General features: G+C 36.5%; 1 protein-coding gene and 1 pseudogene across 1 annotated transcript in view; one reads left to right on the plus strand and one right to left on the minus strand.

The window, feature by feature from the left end:
* Positions 1-24497, plus strand: part of PPME1 (protein phosphatase methylesterase 1) — an 82886-nt gene that overhangs the window by 18428 nt on the left and 39961 nt on the right. The window contains exon 2 of the mRNA XM_077866981.1: positions 23981-24074. Within this exon, the coding sequence (XP_077723107.1) occupies positions 23981-24074 (94 nt within the window). The remainder of the gene's footprint in view (positions 1-23980; positions 24075-24497) is intronic.
* LOC144295541 (cytochrome c oxidase subunit 6A1, mitochondrial pseudogene) lies at positions 17361-17741 on the minus strand (annotated as a pseudogene).

Genomic DNA, 24497 nt, shown 5'->3' on the forward strand with positions numbered 1-24497 from the left:
GTTCTATTTTTCCACATTTTTTAAAAAGATTTTATTTATTCATAGAGACACAGAGAGAGAGAGAAAGAGAGAGAGAGAGGCAGAGACACAGGCAGAGGGAGAAGTGGGCTCCATGCAGGGATCCCAACGTGGGACTTGATCCCGGGTCTCCAGGATCACGCCGCGGGCTGCAGGCAGTACTAAACCGCTGTGCCACTGGGGCTGCCCTATTTTTACACATTCTTGACAACAATTGTCATTGTTGATCTTTTTGTTTATAGTCATCCTGGTTGTGCGAAGTGGTTCTTCATTGTGGTTTTGATTTGCGTTTATCTAGTAACTAATGATGCTGGGTATTTTTTTATATGCTCATTGGCCGTTTGTAGCTCTTCTCTGGAGAAATATGTATTCAGATTGTTTGCTCATTTAAAAAATTGGGTTAGCTGTCTTTGTACTGAGTTTTGAGTTCTTTATATATTCTAGATAAAAGTTCCTTATCAGATCTATGATTTGCAAGTGTTTTCTTTCATTCTGTGGGTTGTCTTTTCATGTTTTTGATGGTCTCCTTTAAAGCACAAACATTTAATGTTGATAAAGTTCAAATTGTCTTTTCCTTTTCTTGTGCTTTTGGTATCATAGCTAAGAACCCATTGCCTAACCCAGAATCATGAAGATTTATGCTTATGTTTTCTTCTTAGAGTTTTGTAGTTTTAACTGTTGGTCTGTGATCCATTTTAAGTTAAATTTCTGTGTATGATGTGAGGAGTGGGTCCACTTTCATTCCTTTGTATGTGAATATCCAATGAAAAGACTCCTCTTACCCCATTGACTTACCTTGGCATTCTTGTCAGAGATCAATGGATCATAAGTGTATAGATTTATTTCTTAATTCCTTATTGATTTATATATCTACCACACTGTTTGGATTACTGTAGCTTTGTGGTAAGTTTGAAATCATGAAGTATGAGTTTTCCAACTCTTTCTTTAAAAAAAAAAAAGTTTTGGCTATTTTAGATTCCTTGAATTTCCATATGAATTTTAGGATAAGCTTGTCAATATCTGCAAGGAAGCCAGATGTTTCATGATGTATGAGTCTTCTAACTTTGTCTTCTTTAAAAAAATTGTTTTCACTTTTTTGGGTTCCTTGAATTCCTATGAATTTTAGGATAAGCTTGTCAATTTCTGCAAGGAAGCCAGATGTAATTTTAATTTTGATAGATATTGCTTGAAATCTGTAAATCAATTTGGGAGTATTGCCATTTTAACAAAATTAAATATTCTGATTCATGAATGCGGAGTGCCTTTGTATTTATTTAGGTCTTTTTATATTTCTTCCAGCAATGTTACATAGTTTTCAGTGTGTAAGTGTTGCATTATTTTGTTTAAATTTATTCCTAAGTATATTTTTCTGATCAGTGATATTATAAATTAAGTTGTTTTCTTAATTTCATTTTGGATTGTTCATTGCAAGTGTATAGAAATAGAACTGATTTTTGTATATTAATCTTGTGTTTTGAAGCATTAGTGAACTTGTTAACCAGTTCTTTTTTTTTTAATGGATTCCTTAGATTTTGCCTGAGGCATTTAAACATGAGTACTTAATCTATAGAAGTCCCAAATTTAATCAGTACTCCCATTCTTCTAAAATAATACGAAGACTTTAGGAACCTGTGGCAGCCAGAATAATAGCACCTTAAAGATGCTCAGGTTCTATCTATAAGGTATTTATGATTTTACATGGCAGAGGAAAATTAAGGCTGTTAATCAGTTGACTTTAAAATAGGTTATCTTGGGGCACCTAGATGGCTCAGTTGATTGTCTGCCTTCAGCACAGGTCATGATCCCAGGATCCTGGGATCAAGTTCTGCATTGGGCTCCCTGCCCAACAGAGAGCCTGCTTCTCCTTCTCTCTCTGCTGCTCCGCCTGCTTGTGCATGTACATGCATGCAAAGTTTCTCTCTCTGTCTGTCAAAAAAACAAATCTTAAAAATGAAATAGATTATCCTGAATATTTGGGTGGGCCCAAAGTAATGACAAATGTCCTTTAAAGAAGAGGGATGCAGAAGAACAGGTCAAAGTCTGAGAGAAATGTAGAATTGCTACATTGCTGATTTTGAAAATGGAGGAAGAGCCTATGAACCAGGTAATACAGGCAGCCTCTAGGATCTGGAAATGGTATTTAAATATCTCAGTCTGGGCAGTAGAGAAACTCATAGCTACCAGGTTGCTTATTTTTGTAGACCTTTGCAATATGCTGAGTTAGAATATACTTTTTTAAAAAAACAAAATAAAACAAAAGGAATCATGAATTCATACTAATATTTCCAATTAAGATTACAGAGTTTTTTACTTCTTTGATTTTATATAATTTTGTCTTCCTTTACAATGGAAATCTTGGTTCCTAATGACATTAACCTACCTACTTGCTTGATATATGTATGTAAATATGCACATATATGATGTTCAGAATAACCAGTTAAGCTACCAATTAAAACTATCAACAACATTATTACTGAACTCTGTTTAAGATTTCTATTCAGTTCTTTCTTTTTTTCTTAAAGTATGTCCCACCAGAGATGAAAAGTCAAATAATTATGTTTTAAAGTCACGTGGAATACTTGTTTATATACCATTAGGTTAATTCTTTTTTGTTGTTGTTGGTGGTGGTGGTGATTGGATTCTATAAACTGTTAAACGTATTCATAAAACAAAAAAGAAATTATTTATATGACTCCAAAATTAAGACTATAAAAGCAGTATACATTCAGAAACTTTATGACATCTATTCATTTTCCCTCTAGTACCCTACTGCAGGGTTTCATTAGTTTTTGTTTAATTCTTACACTTTTATTTTTTTAATATATTTTTTATTTTTTATTTTTTTAAAGATTTTATTTATTTATTCATGAGAGAGAGAGAGAGAGAGAGAGAGAGAGAGAGAGATTGGCAGAGACATAGGCAGAGTGAGAATCAGGCTCCATGCAGGGAGCCCAAAGTGGGACTCAATCCCTGGACTCCAGGATCATACCATGGGTCGAAGGCAGGCGCTAAACCGCTGAGCCACCCAGGGATTCCCTTTTTAATACATTTTTAAAAGATTTATTTATTTGTTTTAGAAGGGTAAAGTCAAGGGGAGAGGGAAAGAGAATCTCAAGCAGACTCCCCACTGAGTATGGAGCCCAACACACGGCTTGATCTCACAACTCTGAAATCATGACATGAGCTGAAATCAAGAGTTGGATGCTTAAGCAGCTGAGCCATGCAGGTGTCCCAATTCTTCTACTTTTAAAAAGTGTGTGTGTATGTATTTATATTCTTAGGTAAAAGATAACATATATACTGTTCTGCATAGTACTTTAAAACTTAATATATCCTGGTCACCCAACAGTGTATACAGATCTTTTTCATTCTTTTTTTCTGCCTTCAGCTACAGAGTACTTCATTGTATGTATGCAACACAGTTTATTCAACCATTCTCTCTACTGATGGACATTGAGTTCTTTCCATTCTTTTGTATTTCAAATAGTGCCAAAATGAACAAATTAGTGCGTATATCACTTTGTATTTTGGGAGGTGGAGCTACTTTTAACATAATTATCTTTAATGTTCTGCAGTTTTACTATAATATAGTAATTCTCTTAAAATCTTGTCATTCATTGGGCTTTAGGAATCTGTATTTTGAAGTTTTAGTTCTGGAAATGTTAGCTATTACTCTTCAAAGATTACCTATATCCATTCTCTAATTTTCTCTTGGAACTCCAATTTGACATAGTAAGTTATTTCTCCTCCGTATTTCTTAACTTCTTTAATAATTTTCATCTTTTGTTTCTGTGCTACATGCTACATGTATCTAAGTTTATCTGAACAAGTATTTAGTTCACCCTTAACTGTGTCTAATTTGTTAAACCTTACCATTTGTTTTTCAATTCTATTCTTTTCATTGTAATTGTGTTTGTTTCAAGTTTTTATTATTTGTAAAACATATCAGTTATTTATATTATCTCTGATTATTTCAGTCCCTGAAGTCTTTGTTTCCTCACGTGTTTTATGCTTTTTTTTTTTTTAGATTATTTATTTATTTATTTATTTATTTATTTATTTATTTATTTATTCATGAGAGACACAGGCAGAGGAAGAAGCAGGCTCCATGCAGGGAGCCTGACATGGGACTGGATCCTGGGTCTCCAGGATTACACCCTGGGCTGAAGGTGGCGCTAAACCACTGAGCCACCCAGGCTGCCCTATTTTATACTTTTTGACTATGAGGTGGTCATGTACTTTGGAACTTTATGTTTGGGAGTTTGTGGTCCTAGAATGAAGGTTGATCTCTTCAAAGAGGATTTTCTTTGATTCCACTTGGGTCCTGAGAGCACTACCAGTCTAAATCCCACTTTAAATTCTCAACTTGAAACTTCTTAGAGTATATAAGTGGTATAAATTTAGCCAAAATCAGTTTGACAACTGTCTGTGTGGTTAGTTTCATCAGAGAAGGATTTTTTCTTCCTCCCTTCCATTTTTTTGTTTCAAATTTTTAAATTCTAGTTAACATAGAGTATAATATTGGTAGAATTTAGTGATTCATCACTTACATATAACATTCAGTGCTCATCACAAGTGCCCTCCTTAGTACCCATCACCCATTTAGCCCATCCCCTGCCTGTGTCCACTCTATCAACCCTTAGTTCTCTTAGTTAAGAGTCTCTTGTGCCTTGCCTCCCTTTCTTTTCCCGCCTTCCCCATGTTCATATGTTTGTTTTTTAAATTCTACATATGAATAAAATCATATGGTTTTTGTCATTCTCTGACTAACTTGTTTTGCTTAGCATAATAGAATTCTAGCTCCATTCACATCATTGCAAATGGCAAAATTTCATTCTTTTTGATGGCTGACTAATATTCCTGTGTGTGTGTATGTGTGTGTTCATACACATATATATAGCACATCTTATTTGTCCATCAGTTGATGGACATTGGGCTCTCTCTATAATTTGGCTATTATTGAAAATGCTGCTACAAACATCAGGGTGCCTGTGTCCCTTCAGATCATTATTTTTTGTCCTTTAGGTAAATACCTAGTAGTGCAATTGCTGGATCGTAGGGTAGTTCTATTAACTTTCTGAAGAACCTCCATACTGTTTTCCAGGGTGGCTGCACCAGCATTCCCACCAATAGTGTAAGAGGATTCCTTCCTCTGCATCTTTGCCAATAACTGTTGTTTCCTCTGTTGTTAATTTTAGCCCTTCTGACAGGTGTGGGGTACTATCTCATTATAGTTTTGATTTATATTTCCTTGATGATGAGAAATGTTGAGCACCTTTTCATGTTGCCTGTTAGCCAGCTGTATGCCATCTTTGAAAAAATGTCTATTCATATTCTGCCTATATCTTAACTGGATTATTTGGTTTTTGCATGTTGAGTTTCATAAGTTCTTTATAAATTTTGAATACTCTTTATCAGACATGTCATTCACAAATACCTCCTCCCTTTCCATAAGCTGCCTTTTAGTTTTGTTGATTGTTTCCTTTGCTGTGCAGAAGCTTTTTATCCTGATGTGAAGTCTCAATAGTTCATTTTTACTTTTGTTCCCTTGATTCTGGAGATGTGTGTAGTACAGAATTTCTATAGCCAATGTCAAAGAAATTGCTACCTGTGTCCTCCTCCAGGCTTTTGATGGATTCCTGTCTCACATTTAGGTCTTTCCTCAATTTTGAATTTGTTTTTGTGTATGGTGTAAGAAAGTGGTCCAGTTTTATTCTTCTGCATGTGGCTGTCTAGTTTTCCCAAACCCATTTGTTAAGGAGACTTTCTTTTTTCCATTGGATATTCTTTCCTGCTTTGTTGAGACTAGTTGACTGTATAATTGTGGGTCCATTTCTAGATTTTCTGTTCTTCTCCCTTGATCAATGTGTCTGTTTTTTTGCCACTACCATACTGTCTTGATGACTATAGCTTTGTAATATAGCTTTAAGCCTAAAACTGTGATGCCTCTAGCTTTGCTTTTCTTTTTTCAAGATAGCTTTGACTAATTGGGGTCTTTTATGGCTTCCCAGGAGGAATTCTACTAAACATTAATTTTTTTTTTTCTAATTCTTTTTTTTTTTTTAATTTATTCATGAGAGACATAGAGGCATAGAGAGAGAGAGAGAGAGGCACAGACACAGGCAGAGGGAGAAGCAGGCTCCATTTTATGCAGGGAGTCTGATGTGAGACTCGATCTCCAGGACCATACCCTGGGCTGAAGGCAGCACTAAACCGCTGAGCCACCTGGGCTGCCCTAATATTTTTTTTTCAAGATTTTATTTATATATTTGAGAAAGATAGAGACACAAGAGCATAAGCATGAGGGGGGGGAGGGGGGAGAAGGACACTCCCTGCTGAGCAGGGAACCCCATGTGGGGCTTGATCCCAGGACCATGATCTGAGCCAAAGGCAGAGTCTTACGCAACTGAGCTACCCAACTGCCCCATCTACCAAACATTTAAAGAAGAGTTAATATCTATTCCCAAACTGTTCAAAAAATAGAAATGGAAGGAAAACTTCCAAACTCATTCTATGAGGACAGCATTGATTCTAAACGAGACAAACACCCCACTAAAAAGAATTACAGACCAATATCCCTGATGAACATGGATGCAAAAATTCGCAACAGGATATTAGCCAATCAAATCCAACAATACATTAAAAGAATTATTCACCACGATCGAGTGGGATTTATTCCTGGGCTGCAAGGGTGGTTCAGTATTCACAAAGCAATCAACATGATATGCCACATTAATTTTTAAAAAAGGAGGGGACATAAGAACCATTGTGATCATCTCAATAGATGCAGAAAAAGCATTTGATAAAATATAGCATCCATTCTTGATAAAAAGTAAGTTTAGAGGAAACATACCTTAACATTAGAAAGGCCACATATGAAAAAGACAAACAGCTAATAATCATCCTAAGTAGGGAAAAACTGAGAGCTCTTCCTCTACAGTCAGGAATAAGACAGGGATGTCTACTCACCATTGTTATTTAATATAGTGCTAGAAATCCTGGCTCAGCAATCAGACAACAAAAAGAAATAAAAGGCATCCAAATCGACAAGGAAGAAAAACTTGCACTATTTGCAGATGATCTGATACTCTATGTGGAAAACTCAAAAGACTCCACCAAAAAATTGCTAAAACTAATACACGAATTCAGTAAAGTTGTAGGATTCAAAATCAGTGTACAGAAATCTGTTGCATTTCGATACACCAATAATGAAGCCGCAGAAAGAGAAATCAAGGAATCAATACTGTTTACATTTGCACCAAAGCCCATAACATACCTAGGAATAAACCTAATCAAAGAGGCAAAGGAGGGATCCCTGGGTGGCGCAGCGGTTTGGCGCCTGCCTTTGGCCCAGGGCGCGATCCTGGAGACCCGGGATCGAATCCCACGTCAGGCTCCCGGTGCATGCAGCCTGCTTCTCCCTCCTCCTGTGTCTCTGCCTCTTTCTCTCTCTCTAGTCTATCATGAATAAATAAATAAATCTTTAAAAAAAAAAAAAAAAGAGGCAAAGGATCTGTACTCAAAAAACTATAGAACACTCATGAAAGAAATTGAGAACATCACAACAAAATGGAAAAACATTCCATGGCTATGGTTGGGAAGAACAAATATTGTTAGAACATCTCTGCTACCCAGAGCAATCTACACGTTTAATGTAAGCTCTATCAAAATACAAGGAGCATTTTTCACAGAGCTAGAACAAATAATCCTAGTCACAAAAGATCCCTTCCATTCAATGCCAAGTTTCAAGACAGATATTTTTCTTTTAGTCCTGAGATTGGGTTAGGGAGCAGAGTTAATTCTACTTTACCCTTTCACTGACAGAATTGTCTTTTGAGATACCAGCTTTATGAGAGAAAGGTTTCCTGCAGGGCTGCCCAGCAAGGCTCCTCACCTTGGGCTTTACGTTGCATTTTGTGTGCCCCAAGAAACCCCCCAAACCTCCATTTAGATAGTTGGTAAATCTATCAAGATAAAAGCCAGCTTTAATGTACTAAGTGCCTCTTTAGGTCCCCACCTTCACTTTTGGCCTCAGTATTCCATATTCCTTACTTTCTTGCTGAGACATCCTTGCATTTACGAAGAATGAATGAATGAATATATAATTTATATATAACATGTAAAAGTATGATAATACATAAATACAATCTCACATATTGTATATTTATTTTTATATATATATTTTTTACACATACATACATACAATTTTAGCCGGTACATCCAAAGTTAGATCTATCAAGGTACCTAATTACCATGGATAGAAACAGTTCCTGACATAAAATTTCTGTTGTTGGTAAAACTGTTAGTTATCTGTGAAAATGGGATAATAACATCATCTGGCATGGAGAGTTTCAAAATTAATCTCCCTTTCTCAGGAAGCTACCAGAGGATGTGTTCTATCAAAATAAGATAATGCATCAAGAAAAATACCTGATATGGAAATCAAGGATTCAGCACAGGAGAGAGGCAAGAGGAATTCACAGGATGATGGTGAAATGAAGCATTTCATCATCTCCAAGAGTAAACAGTCCTATTTGGAGCAGAATGGAAGGTGCCAAGAATGGAAATTTAAAAAGAAAAAAATAGACCTGATAGATTATTTAATGTGATCATATTAAGAAAAGTTTTACAGATTTCTCAAAGGGTTCTTTTTATTTAGAAAAATTTATTTGTGAAGTATACAGAAAGGTTTAAAGTATGTATGTGTAGTGTAGAGAAGACCAAAATAAATCCCCATGTATCTACCACCTGGCTTATGAAATAGGACATTATTATTATTAGCACTTTAGATGCCTGTTTGCTTTTCCCCAAAAGCACCTCCACTCCCCATAGTCTTGAATTGCATGTTTATCATTCTCTTGCTTCTTTTTTAAAACTTTTATTTTATTTTCTATTTTTGATTTAAATTCAATTAATTGACATATAATGTTAATTATATATAATAACATATAATGTATTACTAGTTTCAGAGGTAGGGGTCACTGATGCATCAGACTCACATAATACCCAGTGCTCATTACATCACATGCCCTCTTTAATGTCCATCATCCAGTTATCCCACCCCGCCACCCCCCATCTCCTTCAGAAACCCTCAGTTTGTTTCCTCTGGTTTGTCTCTGTCTCTGTGTCTTGTTTTATTTTTTCCTTTCTTCCCCTATGATCCTCTATTTTGTTTCTTAATTCCACAGATGAGTGAGATCATAGGATAATTGTCTTTCTCTGATTGACTTATTTTGCTTAGCATAATACCCTCTAGTTCCATCCACATTGTTGCAAATGGCAAGATTTCTTTTTGATGGCTGAGTAGTATTCCTGTGTGTGTGTGTGTGTGTGTGTGTGTGTGTGTGTGTGTGTGTGTAGCTAGCTAGATAGATGTATACGCCACATCTTTATCCATTTATCTGTCAGTGGACATATGGGCTCTTTGCATAGATTGGCTACTGTGGATATTGCTGCTATAAACATTGGGGTGCAGGTGTCCCTTCAGATCACTACTTTTGTCTTTGGGGTAAATACCCAGTAGTGTAATTGCTGGGTCATAGGGTAGCTCTATTTTCAAATTTTTAAGGAACCTCCACTCCATACTGTTTTCCAGAGTGGCTGCACTAGCTTGCATTCACACCAGCAGTATAAAAGGGTTCCCCTTTCTCTGCATCCTTGCCAACATCTGTTGTTTCCTGACTTGTTCATTTTAGTCATTCTGACTGGTGTGAAGTGGTATCTCATTCTGGTTTGGATTTGTATTTCCCTAGTGTTCAGTGATTTTGAGCATTTTTTCATGTGTCTGTTGACCATTTGTATGTCTTCTTTGGAGAAATGTCTGTTCCTGTCCTCTGCTCATACTTTCTTGATTGGGTTATTTGTTCTTTGGGTGTTGAGTTTGATAAGTTCTTTATAGATTTTGGATACTAGGCCTTTATCTGATAAGATATTTGCAAATCTTCTCCCATTCTGTTTGTTGTCTTTTGGTTTTGTTAACTGTTTCCTTTGCTGTGCAAAACCTTTTTATCTTGATGAAGTCCCAATAGTTCATCTTTGCCTTTGTTTCCCTTGCCTTTGGAGACTTGTCTAGCAAGAAGTTGCTGCAGCCTAGATAATAGAGGTTGCTTGCTGCCTGTGTTCCCCTTTAGGATTTTGATGGATTCCTGTCTCACATTTAGGTCTTTCAATAATTTTGAGTCTGTTTTTGTGTATGGTGTAAGGGAATGGTCCAGTTTTATTCTTCTGCATGTGCCTGTCCAATTTTCCCAATGCCATTTGTTGAAGAGACTGTCTTCTTTCCATTGGATATTCTTTCTTGCTTTTTCCAAGATTAGTGGACCACGGAGTTGAGGATCCATTTCGGGGTTCTCTATTCTGTTCTCTTTCATTGATCTATGTGTCTGTTTTTGTGCCTGTCTTAATGATTATAGCTTTGTAATAGAGCTTGAAGTCCGGGATTGTGATGCCATTAGTTTTGGTTTTCTTTTTCAACATTCCTTTGGCTATTCAGGGTCTTTTCTGATTCCATACAAATTTTAGGATTATTTGTTCCAGCTCTGTGAAATAAGTTGATGGTATTTTGTTAAGGATTGCAGTTAATGTATAAATTGCCCTAGGTAGCATAGACATTTTAACAGTATTTGTTCTTACAATCCATGAGCCATGGAACGTTTTTCCATTTCTTTGTATCTTCCTCAGTAACATCATCTGGCATGGAGAGTTTCAAAATTAATCTCCCTTTCTCAGGAAGCTACCAGAGGGTGTGTTCTATCAAAATAAGATAACGCATCTTATTTTGTTTTCTGAGTACAGATCCTTTGCCTCTTTGGCTAGGTTTATTCCTAGGTATCTTATGATTTTGAATGCAGTTGTAAACAGGATCTACTCCTTGATTTCTGTTTCTAATTGTCTCATTGTTAGTATATAGAAATGCAGCTGATTTCTATGCATTGATTTTATATCCTGCCACTTTGCTGAATTCCTGTATGAGTTCTAGCAATTTTGGGGTGGAGTCTTTTGGGTTTTCCACATAGAATATCATGTCCTCTGCAAAGAGTGAGAGTTTGTCTTCTTTTGCTGATTTGGATGCCTTTTATTTCTTTTGTTGTCTGCTTGCTAAGGCTAGGACTTCTAGTATTATGTTGAACAACAGTGGTGATAGTGAACATCCCTGCTGTGTTCCTGACCTTAGGGGAAGGGTTCTCAGTTTTCCCCCATTGAGAATGATGTTTGCTGTGGGTTTTTCGTAAATGGCTTTTATGATATTAGGGTATGTTTCCTCTATCCCTACAATATGAAGTGTTTTAATCGAGAAAGGAAGCCGTACTTTGTCAAATGCTTTTTCTACATCTATTGAGAGGATCATATGGTTCTTGTCCTTTCTTTTATTACTGTAGTATATTGCATTGATAGATTTCTGAATGTTGAACCACCCATGCAGCCCAGGAATAAATTCCACTGGGTCATACTGAATAATCCTTTTAATGTACTGTTGGATCCTATTGACTAGTATCTTGGTGAGAATTTTGGTGTCCATGTTCATTGGGGATATTGGTTTGTAATTCTCCTTTTTGGTGGGATCTTTGTCTGGTTTTAGGATCAAGGTAATGCTGGCCTTATAGAGTCTGGAAGTTTTCCTTCCATTTCTATGTTTTGAAACCCCTTCAGAAGAATAGGCATTAATTCTTCTTTAAATGTTTGGTAGAATTCATCCTGGAAAATTATCAAGCCCTGGACTTGTGTTTGTTGAGATATTTTTGATGACTGCTTCAATTTCCTTGCTGGTTATGAGTCTGTTCAGGTTTTTTATTTCTTCCTGTTTCAGTTTTGGTAGTTTATTCCTCTCTAGGAATGCATCCATTTCATCCAGGTTGCCTGATTTGTTGGCGTATAGTTGCTCATAATATATTCTAATTGTTTGTATTTCTTTGGTTTTGGTTGTGATCTCTCCTGTTTCATTCACAATTTTATTTATTTGAGTCTTTTCTCTTTCTTTTTGATAAGTCTGGCCAGTGGTTTATCAGTCTTTTTAGTTCTTTCAAAGAACTAGCTCCTAGTTTCCGTTGATCTTTTCTACTCTAATTTTGGTTTCTATTTCATTGACTAATGCTCTAATCTTTGTTAATTCTTTTCTACTTGCTTTAGGCTTTTACTCTTCCTTCTCCAACTCCTTTAGGTATAAAGTTAGATTGTGTATTTGAGACCTTTTTTGTTTCCTGAGAAAGGCTTGTATTGCTACATACTTCCCTCTTAGCACTGCCTTTGCTCCATCCAAAGGTTTTGAACGTGTGTTTCCATGATTTTTTAAAAAGATTTTATTCATTTATTCATGAGAGAGACAGAGAGAGGCAGAGACACAGGCCGAGGGAGAAGCAGGCTCCATGGAGGGAATCTGACGTGGGACTCGATCCCAGGTCTCCAGGATCACGTCCCGGGCTGAAGGTGGTGCTAAGCCGCTGAGCCACCCAGGCTGCCCCCATTATTATTTTTTAATTCTTCTTTAATTTCATGGTTGACCTATTCATTCTTTAGTAGGATGCTCTTTAACCTCCATATATTCGAGTTCTTTCCAAATTTCCTCTTGTGACTGAGTTCCAGTTCAAAGCATTGTGGTCTAAAAATATGCAGAGAATGATCCTAGTGTTTGGTACAGGTTGAGACCTGATTTGTGACCCAGTATGTGATCTGTCCATGTATACTCAAGAAGAATGTATTTTTTTTGCTTCAGGATGGAATGTTCTGAATATATCTGTGAAATCCATCTGGTCCAGGGTGTCATTCAAAGCCTTTGTTTCCTTGTTAATCTTCTGCTAAGATGATCTGTCCATTGCAGTGAGTGGGGTGTTGAAGCCCCCTACTATTGTATTATTATCAATGTGTTTCTTTAATTTTGTTATTAATTAGTTTATATAATTGGCTGCTTCCCTGTTGGGGGCATAAATATTTACAATTGTTATATTTTCTTGTTGGAGAGACATTAAATTATTAGTTAATTATTTTTGTAGGGCTGGTTTAGTGATCACAAATTTTTTTAGTTTCTGTTTGTCCTGGAAGCTTTTTATCTTTCCTTCTATTTTGAAGGACAACCTGGCTGGATAAAGTATTCTTGGCTGCATATTTTTTCTCCTTTAACACCTTAAATATATGATGCCAGGCTTTTCTGGCCTGCCAGGTCTCTGTGGGTAGGTCTGCTGCCAGTCAAATGTTCCTACCCTTGTAGGTTACAAACCTCTTGTTCTGAGCTGCTTTTAGGATTTTTCTCATTGTCTCTGAGATTTTCATGTTTTAGTATTATGTGTGCCTCCTAGAGTTGAATGCCTGTTTCCTTCACCATATTAGGGAAGTTCTTCACTATAATTTGCTCCAATATACCTTCTGCCCCCCCCATCTCTCTTTCCTCTTCTTATGGGATCCCAATTATTCTAATATTGTTTAGCTTTATGGTATCACTTATCTCTCAGATTCTCCCCTTGTGATCCAGTGGTTGTTTATCTCTTTTTTTTGGCTTTATTATCCATAATTTTGTCTTCTAGATCACTAATTCTCTCTTCTGCCTCATTTATCCTAGCAGTTAGAGCCTCCGTTTTTTATTGCATCTCATTAATAGCCTTTTTTTTTTTACTTGATGAAATTTTAGTTAGTTCTTTTATTTTTACAGAAAAGAATCCTCTAGTGTCTTCTATGCTTTTTTCAGGCCTAGCTAGTATCTTTATAATCCTTATTCTGAACTCTAGTTCCAACATCTTACTTAGGTCCATATCGATTAGGTCCCTGGGTGTCAGTACTACTTCTTGTTTTTTTTTTTTTTTTTTAATTTATTTATTCATGAGAGACACCCAGAGAGAGATAGGCAGAGGGAGAAGCAGGCCCCATGCAGGGAGCCCGATGTGGGACTCGATCCCGGGTCTCCAGCATCATGCCCTGGACTGAAGGTGGTGCTAAACCGCTGAGCCACCGGGGCTGCCCATTGTTCTCTTTTTTGAGGTGAGTTTTTCTGTCTTGTCATTCTATCCAGAAAAGAATAGATGAATGAGAGAGCAAAATACTAAAATGGCAACAGTGATCCTGGAGAAATATACACTAAACAAATCAGAAGAGACCCAAAACTGAAAATAAATAAAACTTAAAAAAAAAATAAGAGAATATAATCAGACAGGTGGATAGGACAGAGCAATACACTGGATCCTGTGTGTATTTTGGTCTGTTTGTTAGAAAACTAGATCCCCAAATTTCAAAGATGAAAAACTTATATATGTACAAAAATAAAATTAAATACAATGAATGGACAGAATGTAACTGTAAAAATGAAAATTAAGAGACCAAAAAAAAAGAGAGACCAAAAAAATATATAAACAGACAAGTGAGCGGAACAGAGCAATATACTATATCCTGAGTGTGTTTTTGAATGAACTGAAACTACATTTCAGAATTGTAAAGAAAGAAAAATATATGTACACAAAAATAAAATTAAATATATTGAAAAGATAGAATGCAACTGTAAAGATGAAAAAAATTTTTTTAAAGATTTTATTTATTCATGAGAGACACACAGAGAGAGAGACAGAGACGTAGAGGGAGAAGTAGGCTCCCTGCAGGGATCCTGATTCGGGACTTGATCCCAGAACCTCAGGGTCACTACTTGAGCCAAATGCAGATGCTCAACCAATGAGCCAACTAGGCATCCCTGTAAAGAGGAAATTTTAAAAATACTTTCACAACAACAAAAAGAAGAGAGAGAGAGATAGAGAATATGATCAGACAGGTGAAGAGAACAGAACCATACACTAGATTCTGGGAGTATTTTGGTCTGTTTGTTAGAAGAAACTGTATCCCAAGATTGTGGAGAAAGAAAAACTTGTTATATCCAAAAATAAAATTAAATACAGTGAAAGAGTAGAATGTAACTGTAAAAATGAATTAATAAATTCTTTGAAAGAGGAAAAAGAAAAAAATTAAAATTGAAAGACTAAAGAATTGTGGGAAATAACCCGTGAATTCTATATACTATTTTCCCCTGATGCTGGCATTTTACAATTCTTTATGATCCATATACTTGGTTTTAGCCTGTTTTCTTTCTAATCTTCTGGGGGTGGGGCCTGTTGAACTGATTCTCAGGTGTCTTTGCCCCAGGCAGAATTGCACTGCCCTTACCAGGGGGCCAGGTAAAGTAATTTGCTCAGGATTGCTCTATGTGGCTTTTGTTCCCTGAAGTCTTTCTTGCAGCTTTAGAGGCTGAGAATGATGGGACGCCTCCTGTGGTTGAGCACCTCCTTTGGCCCAGGGTGTGATCCTGGAGACCCTGGATGAGTCCCACATTGGGCTCCCTGCATGGAGCCTACTTCTCCCTCTGCCTGTGTCTCTGCCTCTCACTGTGTCTCTCATGAATAAATACAATCTTGGAAAAAAAAAAAAAATATATATATATATATATATAGGCTGAGAATGAAAATGGTGGCCCTCCAATCTCCAGCCCAGAGCTGGAAGCTCATGGTTCCTCAGTGTGCCCTCAGGGAAAAGCAGTCAATCACTTCTGTGTCCCTGGTCTCCCTCTGCACTCTACTCACCCAGCCTGTGATTAAGCATTTGTATTTCAGGCACAGGACCCACTTCTAGTCTCCAAACCTTGCAGACTGCTGAGGCTGGCACCCGTACCAGGGTCGGGGGCCTTGTGGTGGTTCTGCTGCTTGTTGGGGCCCCTGCTCAGAGAGTGGTTGCCCATCCCCGCAGTGGTTTGTGGTTTATGGTAACCCCTAACTGAGAGCCTACTCCTGGGTTCGCTGATTGCAACCAGTTTCCCCACTCTGATGCTTGGGGAACTCTGCTACACTCAGGCACCCCTGTTCTTTCTGTGACCCCAGGGATCCTGAGACCACACTGTCCCACCTAGGATTCTGCCCCTACTTCACTGCCTGAGCACCTTTCAGGCAGGGACATCCCTCACTGGAGCAAACTTCTAAAGGCTCCAGTGTTGTGCTTCACTGCTGTATCACTTTCTGGTGCTGGCTGCCAGAGGCTCCTGACCCCTGTGGTCTGTCTTCCCATATATCACCTTCCTTCCATTCACTTCTCCGCACCTCCTACCTTGCAGAAAGTAGTCGCTTTTCTATTTGTAAAGTTGCAGCTGTTCTTTTCTTAGATCTCTGGTTGAGTTTGCAGGTGTTCAGATTGATTTGATAGCTATCTAGCTGCGTTTCTGGGACCAGATGAAACTAAGGTCTCCTACTTCTCCACCATCTTGGACTCTTCCTGTACTCATTCTGTTGCCTTTCTGTATAGTTTGAGCACCTATGCAAGTATCCATAGAAAAGATATTATTTAGTTTTGCCTGTTTTGGAACTTTGTTGTTAATAGAATCATACTGCACTTACTCTTCTATGCTTCAAATGTATTTTTGAAATTCACGCATGTTACTGCATATAATTTTAGCATATCCATTTCTTCTGTTGTGGCATGTTCAGTTATCTGAAGATATCTCAATATATATATCCTAGTGGTGTTGGATTTTAGTTTGCTTGTTATTCTTTGGTTTTATGCAGATGGTTCTGTGAACATCTTTTTATGTGTATCTTAGTGCCTTTCTGCAGATGTGTTGATGTAAAATGAAACTACTAAAGAACACCCACAGTGGATGACAGTTCATCCAATTTAGATCCTTATCAATACCTAGTAATGTCTGGCTTCATATTTTGTCAACATAATGGGTGTGAAATTATATATTACTGTGACTTAAAATATTATGTCTCTAAAACATAAATAAAAAATAAAATAAAATTTTATGTCTCTGACTCTGAATGAAATTGGGAACCTTTTCATTTATGAACTATTTGTGCTTGCTTTTTTGTGAAATGTCTGCTAATATCTTATGCCTATAAAAAGTTCTTATAAAACAGTTATAGTTTAATAAAAAGCTATGTAAACAAAGTAAAAGACAGTCATTCTGGAAAAAAGAGGACACAGAAGAAAATGTAATCAATATACTATGTGGCTCAGCTGTGAACAGTATTTCTACTATAACATTTCTGAAGTACATTTTATGTGCCTATTTGTAATCATTTTTTCAGAGCTTACAGTCGAAGAAATTGAAGCAGAGATTGATTTGCTAATGATCACAAATCTTCCAGTCACTAGAAATGATTACTTTAAATAGAAGTTTAAACTAAGACAACCTATATACAGCTGTAATGTAAAAAGTGTATATAGGGATTTTTTTCCTCCTTGGACTAATCTAAATTATTTATTAGCTATCTCATGCTATAAGGAAAGGGATAGAAGATCAGTATACTGGTCATCTGGTCATCATTTGATACAAATAAAGAAGGTGAGCTTAAGGTGTCATATACTTTTCTGGTCTATGTGCAGAGTCATGGGTCCAAACCAGTAATGTGGTCCCCACTGGGTTGTGGTCCCAATTCTCTTTGTTCATTTTCATAGCTGGTCAGAAATGGATTCATGTGAGAATTATGGAATAGAGTATGATTACCATCTCCCCAGGAAAAGGGCTTGGACCTGATGTGGAGATGAGGGTAGGCCATCCTACCCCAGAACTTGGGTCTCTGATACTCTCCATGATGTAGCTTTAGGAAGACATTCAATATGCTCATTCCCACGCTGGGGAGTGTTACATAGTAGATGAGGGCCTCCCAGATTTGATTTGAGCTCTCCTCACTCTACATGGACCACCCCAGCTATTCCTGGGACTGACCAAGCAGCCCAGAAACCCAAAACTGAGCCACCACTGCCATTTTCAACCTGGACCAAAACTGTATATAGTTTTAATGAAACGTTTTAGTTTTGACAAATTCCAACTCCTGAGTTTTCTCTTTAGCTCTACTTTTGGTGGTGTAGCTAAGAAATTGTTGCCTAGGGACACCTGGGTAGCTCTGCGGTTGAGCATCTGCCTTTGGCTCATGGCGTGATCCTGGAGTCCCGGGATTGAGTCCCACATCAGGCTTCCTGCTTGGAGCCTGCTTCTCCTTCTGACTATGTCTCTGCCTTTCTCTCTCTCTCTCTTCTCTCTCTCTCTGTCTCTCATGAATAAATAAATAAAATCTTAAAAAAAAAAAAAAGAAATTGTTGCCTAATCAAAGATCGTAAAGATTTACTCCTGTATTTTCTTCTCAAAGTTTAATAGTTTTAGCTCTTACATTTAGGCTTATGATCCACTATGATTTAATTATGTAGTGTGTGGGGGGGGTCCAGATTCATATTACATATGAATACTCAGTTGTCCAAATAGCATTGGTTGGAAAGACTGTTCTTTCTCCAGTGAATTGTCTTGGCCCTTTTGTTGCAAATCTATGGACTATAAATGTTAGTTTATTTCTGGACCTTCAGTTCTATTTGACCTATCTATATGTCTACTCTCATGCTTATACCACAGTCTTGATTAGTGTAGTTTTGTAGTGTTCCATTTCCTTTTACTGGAAACCTCAGGATTCAGTAAGGAAGATTCTGTTTCTTAGCTTCAGCCTGATGATGATGATGATGATGATGATGATGATGATGATGATGATAAACTTACCGAGACACCAAGCTAAGTGCTTTATGCCCATTAGCTAATTTCTTACTGTCAACAGTTAATCATTAATATGTTGGGCCCTGAGAGTATATCAGTGAACAAATGGAGAACATTTTTGCTCTTGTGGATCCTACATCAGTAGCAAATTAGGTGGAATGATTAAGATAATAACAAATAGAAGAGTAAACTAATTTTAGGAAATGATTAATTCTGTAATAAAAATAGAACAGGTTAATTTGAGAGTAACCAAGAGAGAAGGCTACTTTAATCCTCATTACATCCCCTATTAAATTGGATTATGACCCCATCTGACATGAAGAAACTCAGGCATAGAGAAGTTAAGTGACTTGCCCAAGGTCACACAATTAATAAAGGCAGAACTGGGTCATGAAAAGAAACTTTTGGTGTGTAGCAAATGGAAAACTAATTTAGGTTTAGGAAGTTTTAAGGAAGTAGAATCTCCTCATAATTTTCTTCCTTTTTATATTTTTTGCCTTTCTGCTGGAAATAAGTAGTTATGGTCAAGGTATAGGCCAGGGGTTCTTATTTAGGAGTCATACATGAGCTTCTTGAAGCCAGTGCAATTATGTGCAAAATATGCGCATGCACTTGTTTCTAGAGTGAGGGTTTATAGCGTTCATCAGATTCTGAATGGAGTGTGTGACAGTAGCAAAGATTCTATAAACACACTTGATTCACATGGTTTAAGTAGAAGCTCTATTTTCTCTGTATCTCCCATTGCACTACTTTGTTCTTTGTCTGCCAAACTCTTCCCTCTCGTAGCAAGAGGTGGCAAGAAATTAAACATTTATTGTGTTGGGTTTGAAATAAACTTTATTCTGACATCAAAAATTCTGTGTACTTACACTTCTCAGAGTAGTTTTGGTTTTTTTGTTTTTTTACAATTTGTTGGACTTAATAATTCATCTCTCTGTTCAAAAGTTTAGAATTGACTTGGATTCTATCAGTCATCTTCCATGTCTTGAACATTCCAGAAATTTGTTGATTGCCTTTTTGAAAGGTCTTTCTATATTTTCCTCCTTTTTAATTCTATTGCCAGTTAGACTCCCATCTTCTTCTAACCAGGTTATTTCAGCAACATTTTTCCCCCAGAAGCAAGTCCATCTTGGAGCTTTCACCACATTGACTTTTCTAAAATACTTTAATCTGAATCATCCAAACTCTTTCAGACTCTTGGGACTCTAACATGCAAATAACAGAAAAAAGAACATATATTCCCCCACTCTATTATATCTGATATCATTCTTTCTCCATGATCTGCTTTTAGTTGTATTAGCTTCTTTTTTTCAAAACTATTGTACTTATTTCCACCTTGTTGGAATTAGCTATTTTTGTTTGCTTTTTATGGGTGTTACCTATGACAGGCACCATACTGGGTTCTTATTTGTGCCCTTCTCCCTGCCTGACAGGTCTTCCTTACCCTTTCCTGTTTCTCTCAGTCCAAATTCTATCTGTCCTTCAATGCCTAACTTAACTGTTATTTTTTTCTTTGAAGCCTCTTTTTATTTCTCAAGCTATAAGTGATCTTTTTTTTTTTTTAAGTAATCTTTATATTTCTTCCTTTGAAAATTCACAGAACTTTAGCTATACCTCTTAGGGCATTTAACTCCACCTTATGTTAGATATTCACATATTTAACATGAGCTTCTTGAGAGCAGAGGCATTGTATCACTAGTTTTATAATTACCCCTTCATCTCCTATCACCCTACCTCAGTTCCAGCCTAATACATATAATAGGTTCTTGGTGAATAAACCCTCACTTTTAAAGTATAACTTAACCTTGGGGTGGCCCATTCAGTTAAACGTCCAACTCTTGATTTTGGCTGAGGTCATGATCTCACCATCGTGAGATGGAGTTCCAAGTCCTCCTGCTCACTGGGTGTGGAGCCTGCTTAAGATTCTCTCTCTCTCCTTCTACCCCCCACACCCGCATACTCCCACCCTCTCTTTCTTTCTCTTAAAAAAAATTATGGATAAATTAACCTTGCTTTTGAAAATTCTTTTCATTACTTTAAAATTATTCCATTATGACTCCATGGAGAAAAAAAATCAGTAATTTATTTAAAAAATTATAACTAAAAAGCCTATATAAGCTGTAATGACTATAAAACAGGTAAGCATAAAACTATTAAAAGCAAACCATTTTTAAAAAGAACTAGAACTACATCCCTAAAATACGGAGTATTCTTTCCAACTAGAATATAAAGATTAATGTGAGATCCTTACTATCTATTTCCCATCTAACATTGATTGCAAAATTACCTGGACACAATTGTAGAGTATATAACCAATTACGTTTTCAAAGGAATATCCCAGAAAAAATGTCTCTGGGAATAGGAGCAACCTTTGGAGGTATAGATTATTGGCTCTTTAACCAGATGGGAATTACTCATATGTTGGTATACCTTGGGTAGTCCCTAGAACTTTTTTTAAATGAAGGGAATTAGAAATGGAGGGTGTTCTCATAGGAATAATTTCTATTATACAAACTAATTTTTCTTTAACTGGTAATTTTTTCTGGTGCCCGGCCAACTTGGAAAGTTTCTGTGGCCTTGGAAAAGACTCTCTGAAAAGGAAATTTCTGATAATATATGCTAAAGCCTTATTACTTCTCAGAAGCATAAATGAAAGAGTGAGAGAGAAAAAAAGGATCTGAGAATTAATATAGCATGGGGGTAAAGAGCAGAGACTTTGAAGAGTGATGGAACTGGATTTGAATTCTGTCACTGCCACTTAGTAGTTGTATAACCTTGCATAAGTTACTTCATATCTCTAAATCTGTTATCTGTGAAATAAGGATAAAACTAACTTGAAGTTTTGTGAGGATTAAATGGAATCATGCCTATAAATTACTTGGCAGAGTGATTCACTGTTGTGGCACAGTAAATGTTAGATACTATAACTGTGATGACATCCTAGGTCCAGACATAAAAAATTCACCCATAGATTCTTAGAATCCATTATAACATGTTTGACATGCCATGTGTGGTTGTTATACTCAAATTAGTATATGCATAGGTGGTTTTGTGAGTGACTGATGAGTCAGTAGAATTAAGAATTCTACTTTTAGTTTTCCAGTAGGAATTCAAGTGCAACCAGCAAACCAGAAAAAATAAGTCTAAGCTGAAGTTGAAGTTTATTTCTCTATAGGCAGTTTTTCTATCAGAAGATAGGATTTTACCTGTTCACTGAGCAACTACTAAATGTCAGATGTGTTAGATTCCTTTAAAAGGACTGACTCTTGGTTTCAGCCCAGGTTGTGATCTCAGAGTCATGAGATTGGCCCCGAGTCAAGCCTCCCACTGAGAGAGAGTGAAGCCTGCTTAAGATTCTCTCCCTCTTCCTCTGCCCCTCCCCACACACGTGTGCATGCTCTCTTGCTCTCTCTCTAAAAAGAAAAGAAACAGTATGTTATTTTATTCAGTTGCTATAATCCAAGGCAGAAAGAATTTAAATAATAATTCGAATTTGCTCAAATCCATACTGTAACTGGTAGGGATTTGCAGGGAACTATAGGTAAATGGTAGGAACTCTGAGGAATTTGAACTCTTCTCTCATTCCAAATCATTTCCTCTAGCTTTGTATTCCTAGCATCCCTCTTTCAACTTGGGGAACTTTAAAAATTATCAGTGCCTATGCCACACTTCAAGCCTTTTAAAGCAATTTCTAGAAGTGAAATCCAAGCATCAGTATTCTTAAAAACTCCTTAAATGATTATTGTTACATGGGTTGAGAACTATTGATATGTTCGATGCGTTTTGACTGTTGAAAGAATACATACCTAATTGTGCAGTTGCTCCATTGTAATTCCAGTAATTATAGTCAACTATAGAGTGCTTTTGTACTAACTTAAGTCTTTAAAGGGGGCTTTGTATATATTCTCCATTTGCCCCCATGGCACATATAGGACAATATCTGGCAGGAGGTAACTTTTTGTTGCTGACAGAATTCTGAATTCCTTCCATTATTGAAGAGTATAGATATGGAAATAGGGTAAGGTTCAAGGTTCCTTTCTTGTGTCTCGTCCAAGGTTAAAGACATAGGTTGTAAATAGATATTTATTGGTTATTTTTAGAATAATTTTATTTTTTTGAAATAATTCATGGTTCAAAAATAAAACAGTAGAAAGAATGTTATATTGGTATTTTTCCAGAGATACTCTAAATATCTAAATATCTTGTAAATAGATATTTATTGGTTATTTTTAGAATAATTTTATTTTTTTGAAATAATTCATGGTTCAAAAATAAAACAGTAGAAAGAATGTTATATTGGTATTTTTCCAGAGATACTCTAAACATTTATAAGCAATTATATTTACACATACTTCCTATTTTTACCCAGATAGTAGTATGTCCATTATGTTTGTTTGTTTACTTAACAGTGTATCTTTTTTTTTAAGATTTTAAAATTTATTTATTCACGAGAGACACAGAGAGTGAGCAAGGCAGAGACAGGCGGAGGGAGAAGCAGGCTCCATGCACAGAGCCTGATGTGGGACTAGATCCTGGGACTCCAGGATCACTCTCTGGGCTGAAGGCAGGTACTCAACCACTAAGCCACCCAGGCATCCCATTTTTATTTTAAATTTTATTTATTCATGAGAGATACAGAGAGAGGCAGAGACATAGGCAGAGGGAGAACCAGGCTCCCCAAAAGGAGCCTGATGTGGGACTCTGTCTGAAGACCCCGGGATTAAGCCCTGAGCCCAAGGCAGATGCTCAAACACTGAGCCACCCAGGTGTCCTGACTTAACAGTCTATCTTACCCACATACAAAGAATGTTATCAGCATATAATTGCTTCCATCTTTTTATGACTAAATATTATTTCTCTATGTACCACAACTTATTTTCATCTATCAGCTGTTGGTGATCAGTTGTTTCTAATTTTTCTCTATTATAAACAATGCTACATTGAATAGATAAGTCATTTCACTTCTGCATGAGCATATCTTTAGATAAATTCCTAGAAATTAAAGTATTGCCAGTTTGGCTCTTATGAAGGTTGTGTATTGATGGGTTGGGAAATAATGAAAAAGCATGAAATAATATGAGGATTAAAGGTATAAAGAAGGAAGAGTGACCAAAAATGATTATACGGGAATGATATTAAAATGGCTTGACAGGATCGGAATGAAGCTGGTAGCCAAGAACAAGGAGAGAGGACCAACAGGTTTTGTGGTATATATACATGGAATATATTTGGAATTAAAATATACTAATGAATTTTCTAAAATCCTAACATTTTTACTCTTAAGTCTTGAACTTTTTAAAACACATTTTTAATGTGATGCTCTTTATGAAAACTCCTCATTCTTTAAGAGAAAATACCCTTGCAATTTTCATTTCATGATTATATTTAGCATTTGTTGATCAAGATTTTAATGTTTTCACGCATAACTATTTTTTACTTGAACTCTTTCTCTTTTTTTTCCTTCAGCCCTGGAAGAAAACGAGACTTTTCCCCTGTTTCTTGGAGTCAGTACTTTGAATCCATGGAAGATGTAGAAGTAGAGAATGAAACTGGCAAGGATATATCCTTTGCAAATGGCTTATTCTTTAGCAAGCTTATAATACTAAGAAGACATGTATAGTTTCTGAAATGTTCTTTAGTCCTGCTATTTATTTCATTTTTATTCTCCATCTGTTCTGTGTACAGCATGGAATTTAACCTATAAGTCTATGCCAGTATCTTACTTGGATATATTTGTCTAATGCACGGGGAGAGGATTAAGAATTAAATTCCTGACACTGATATCTCTTTTAAGGAGAAGGTTTTATGAGTCAGGTAAGTTGAATCAGTTTAGCATCTAGAAATTAGGGACTATGTCCTCATTAGGGCAACAGGGAATCTTTTTTTTTTTCCCCCATTGATACTGGCTCCATGCTTCAAAAACAGGTCTGGTGTTTCAGAAACTTCTGTTTAAGTGCCTCTTGAGTTTGGAAGTCTGCAGCTT

This window comes from Canis aureus, chromosome 23, assembly GCF_053574225.1.
Source record: "Canis aureus isolate CA01 chromosome 23, VMU_Caureus_v.1.0, whole genome shotgun sequence".
NCBI classification, from domain to species: Eukaryota; Metazoa; Chordata; class Mammalia; order Carnivora; family Canidae; genus Canis; species Canis aureus.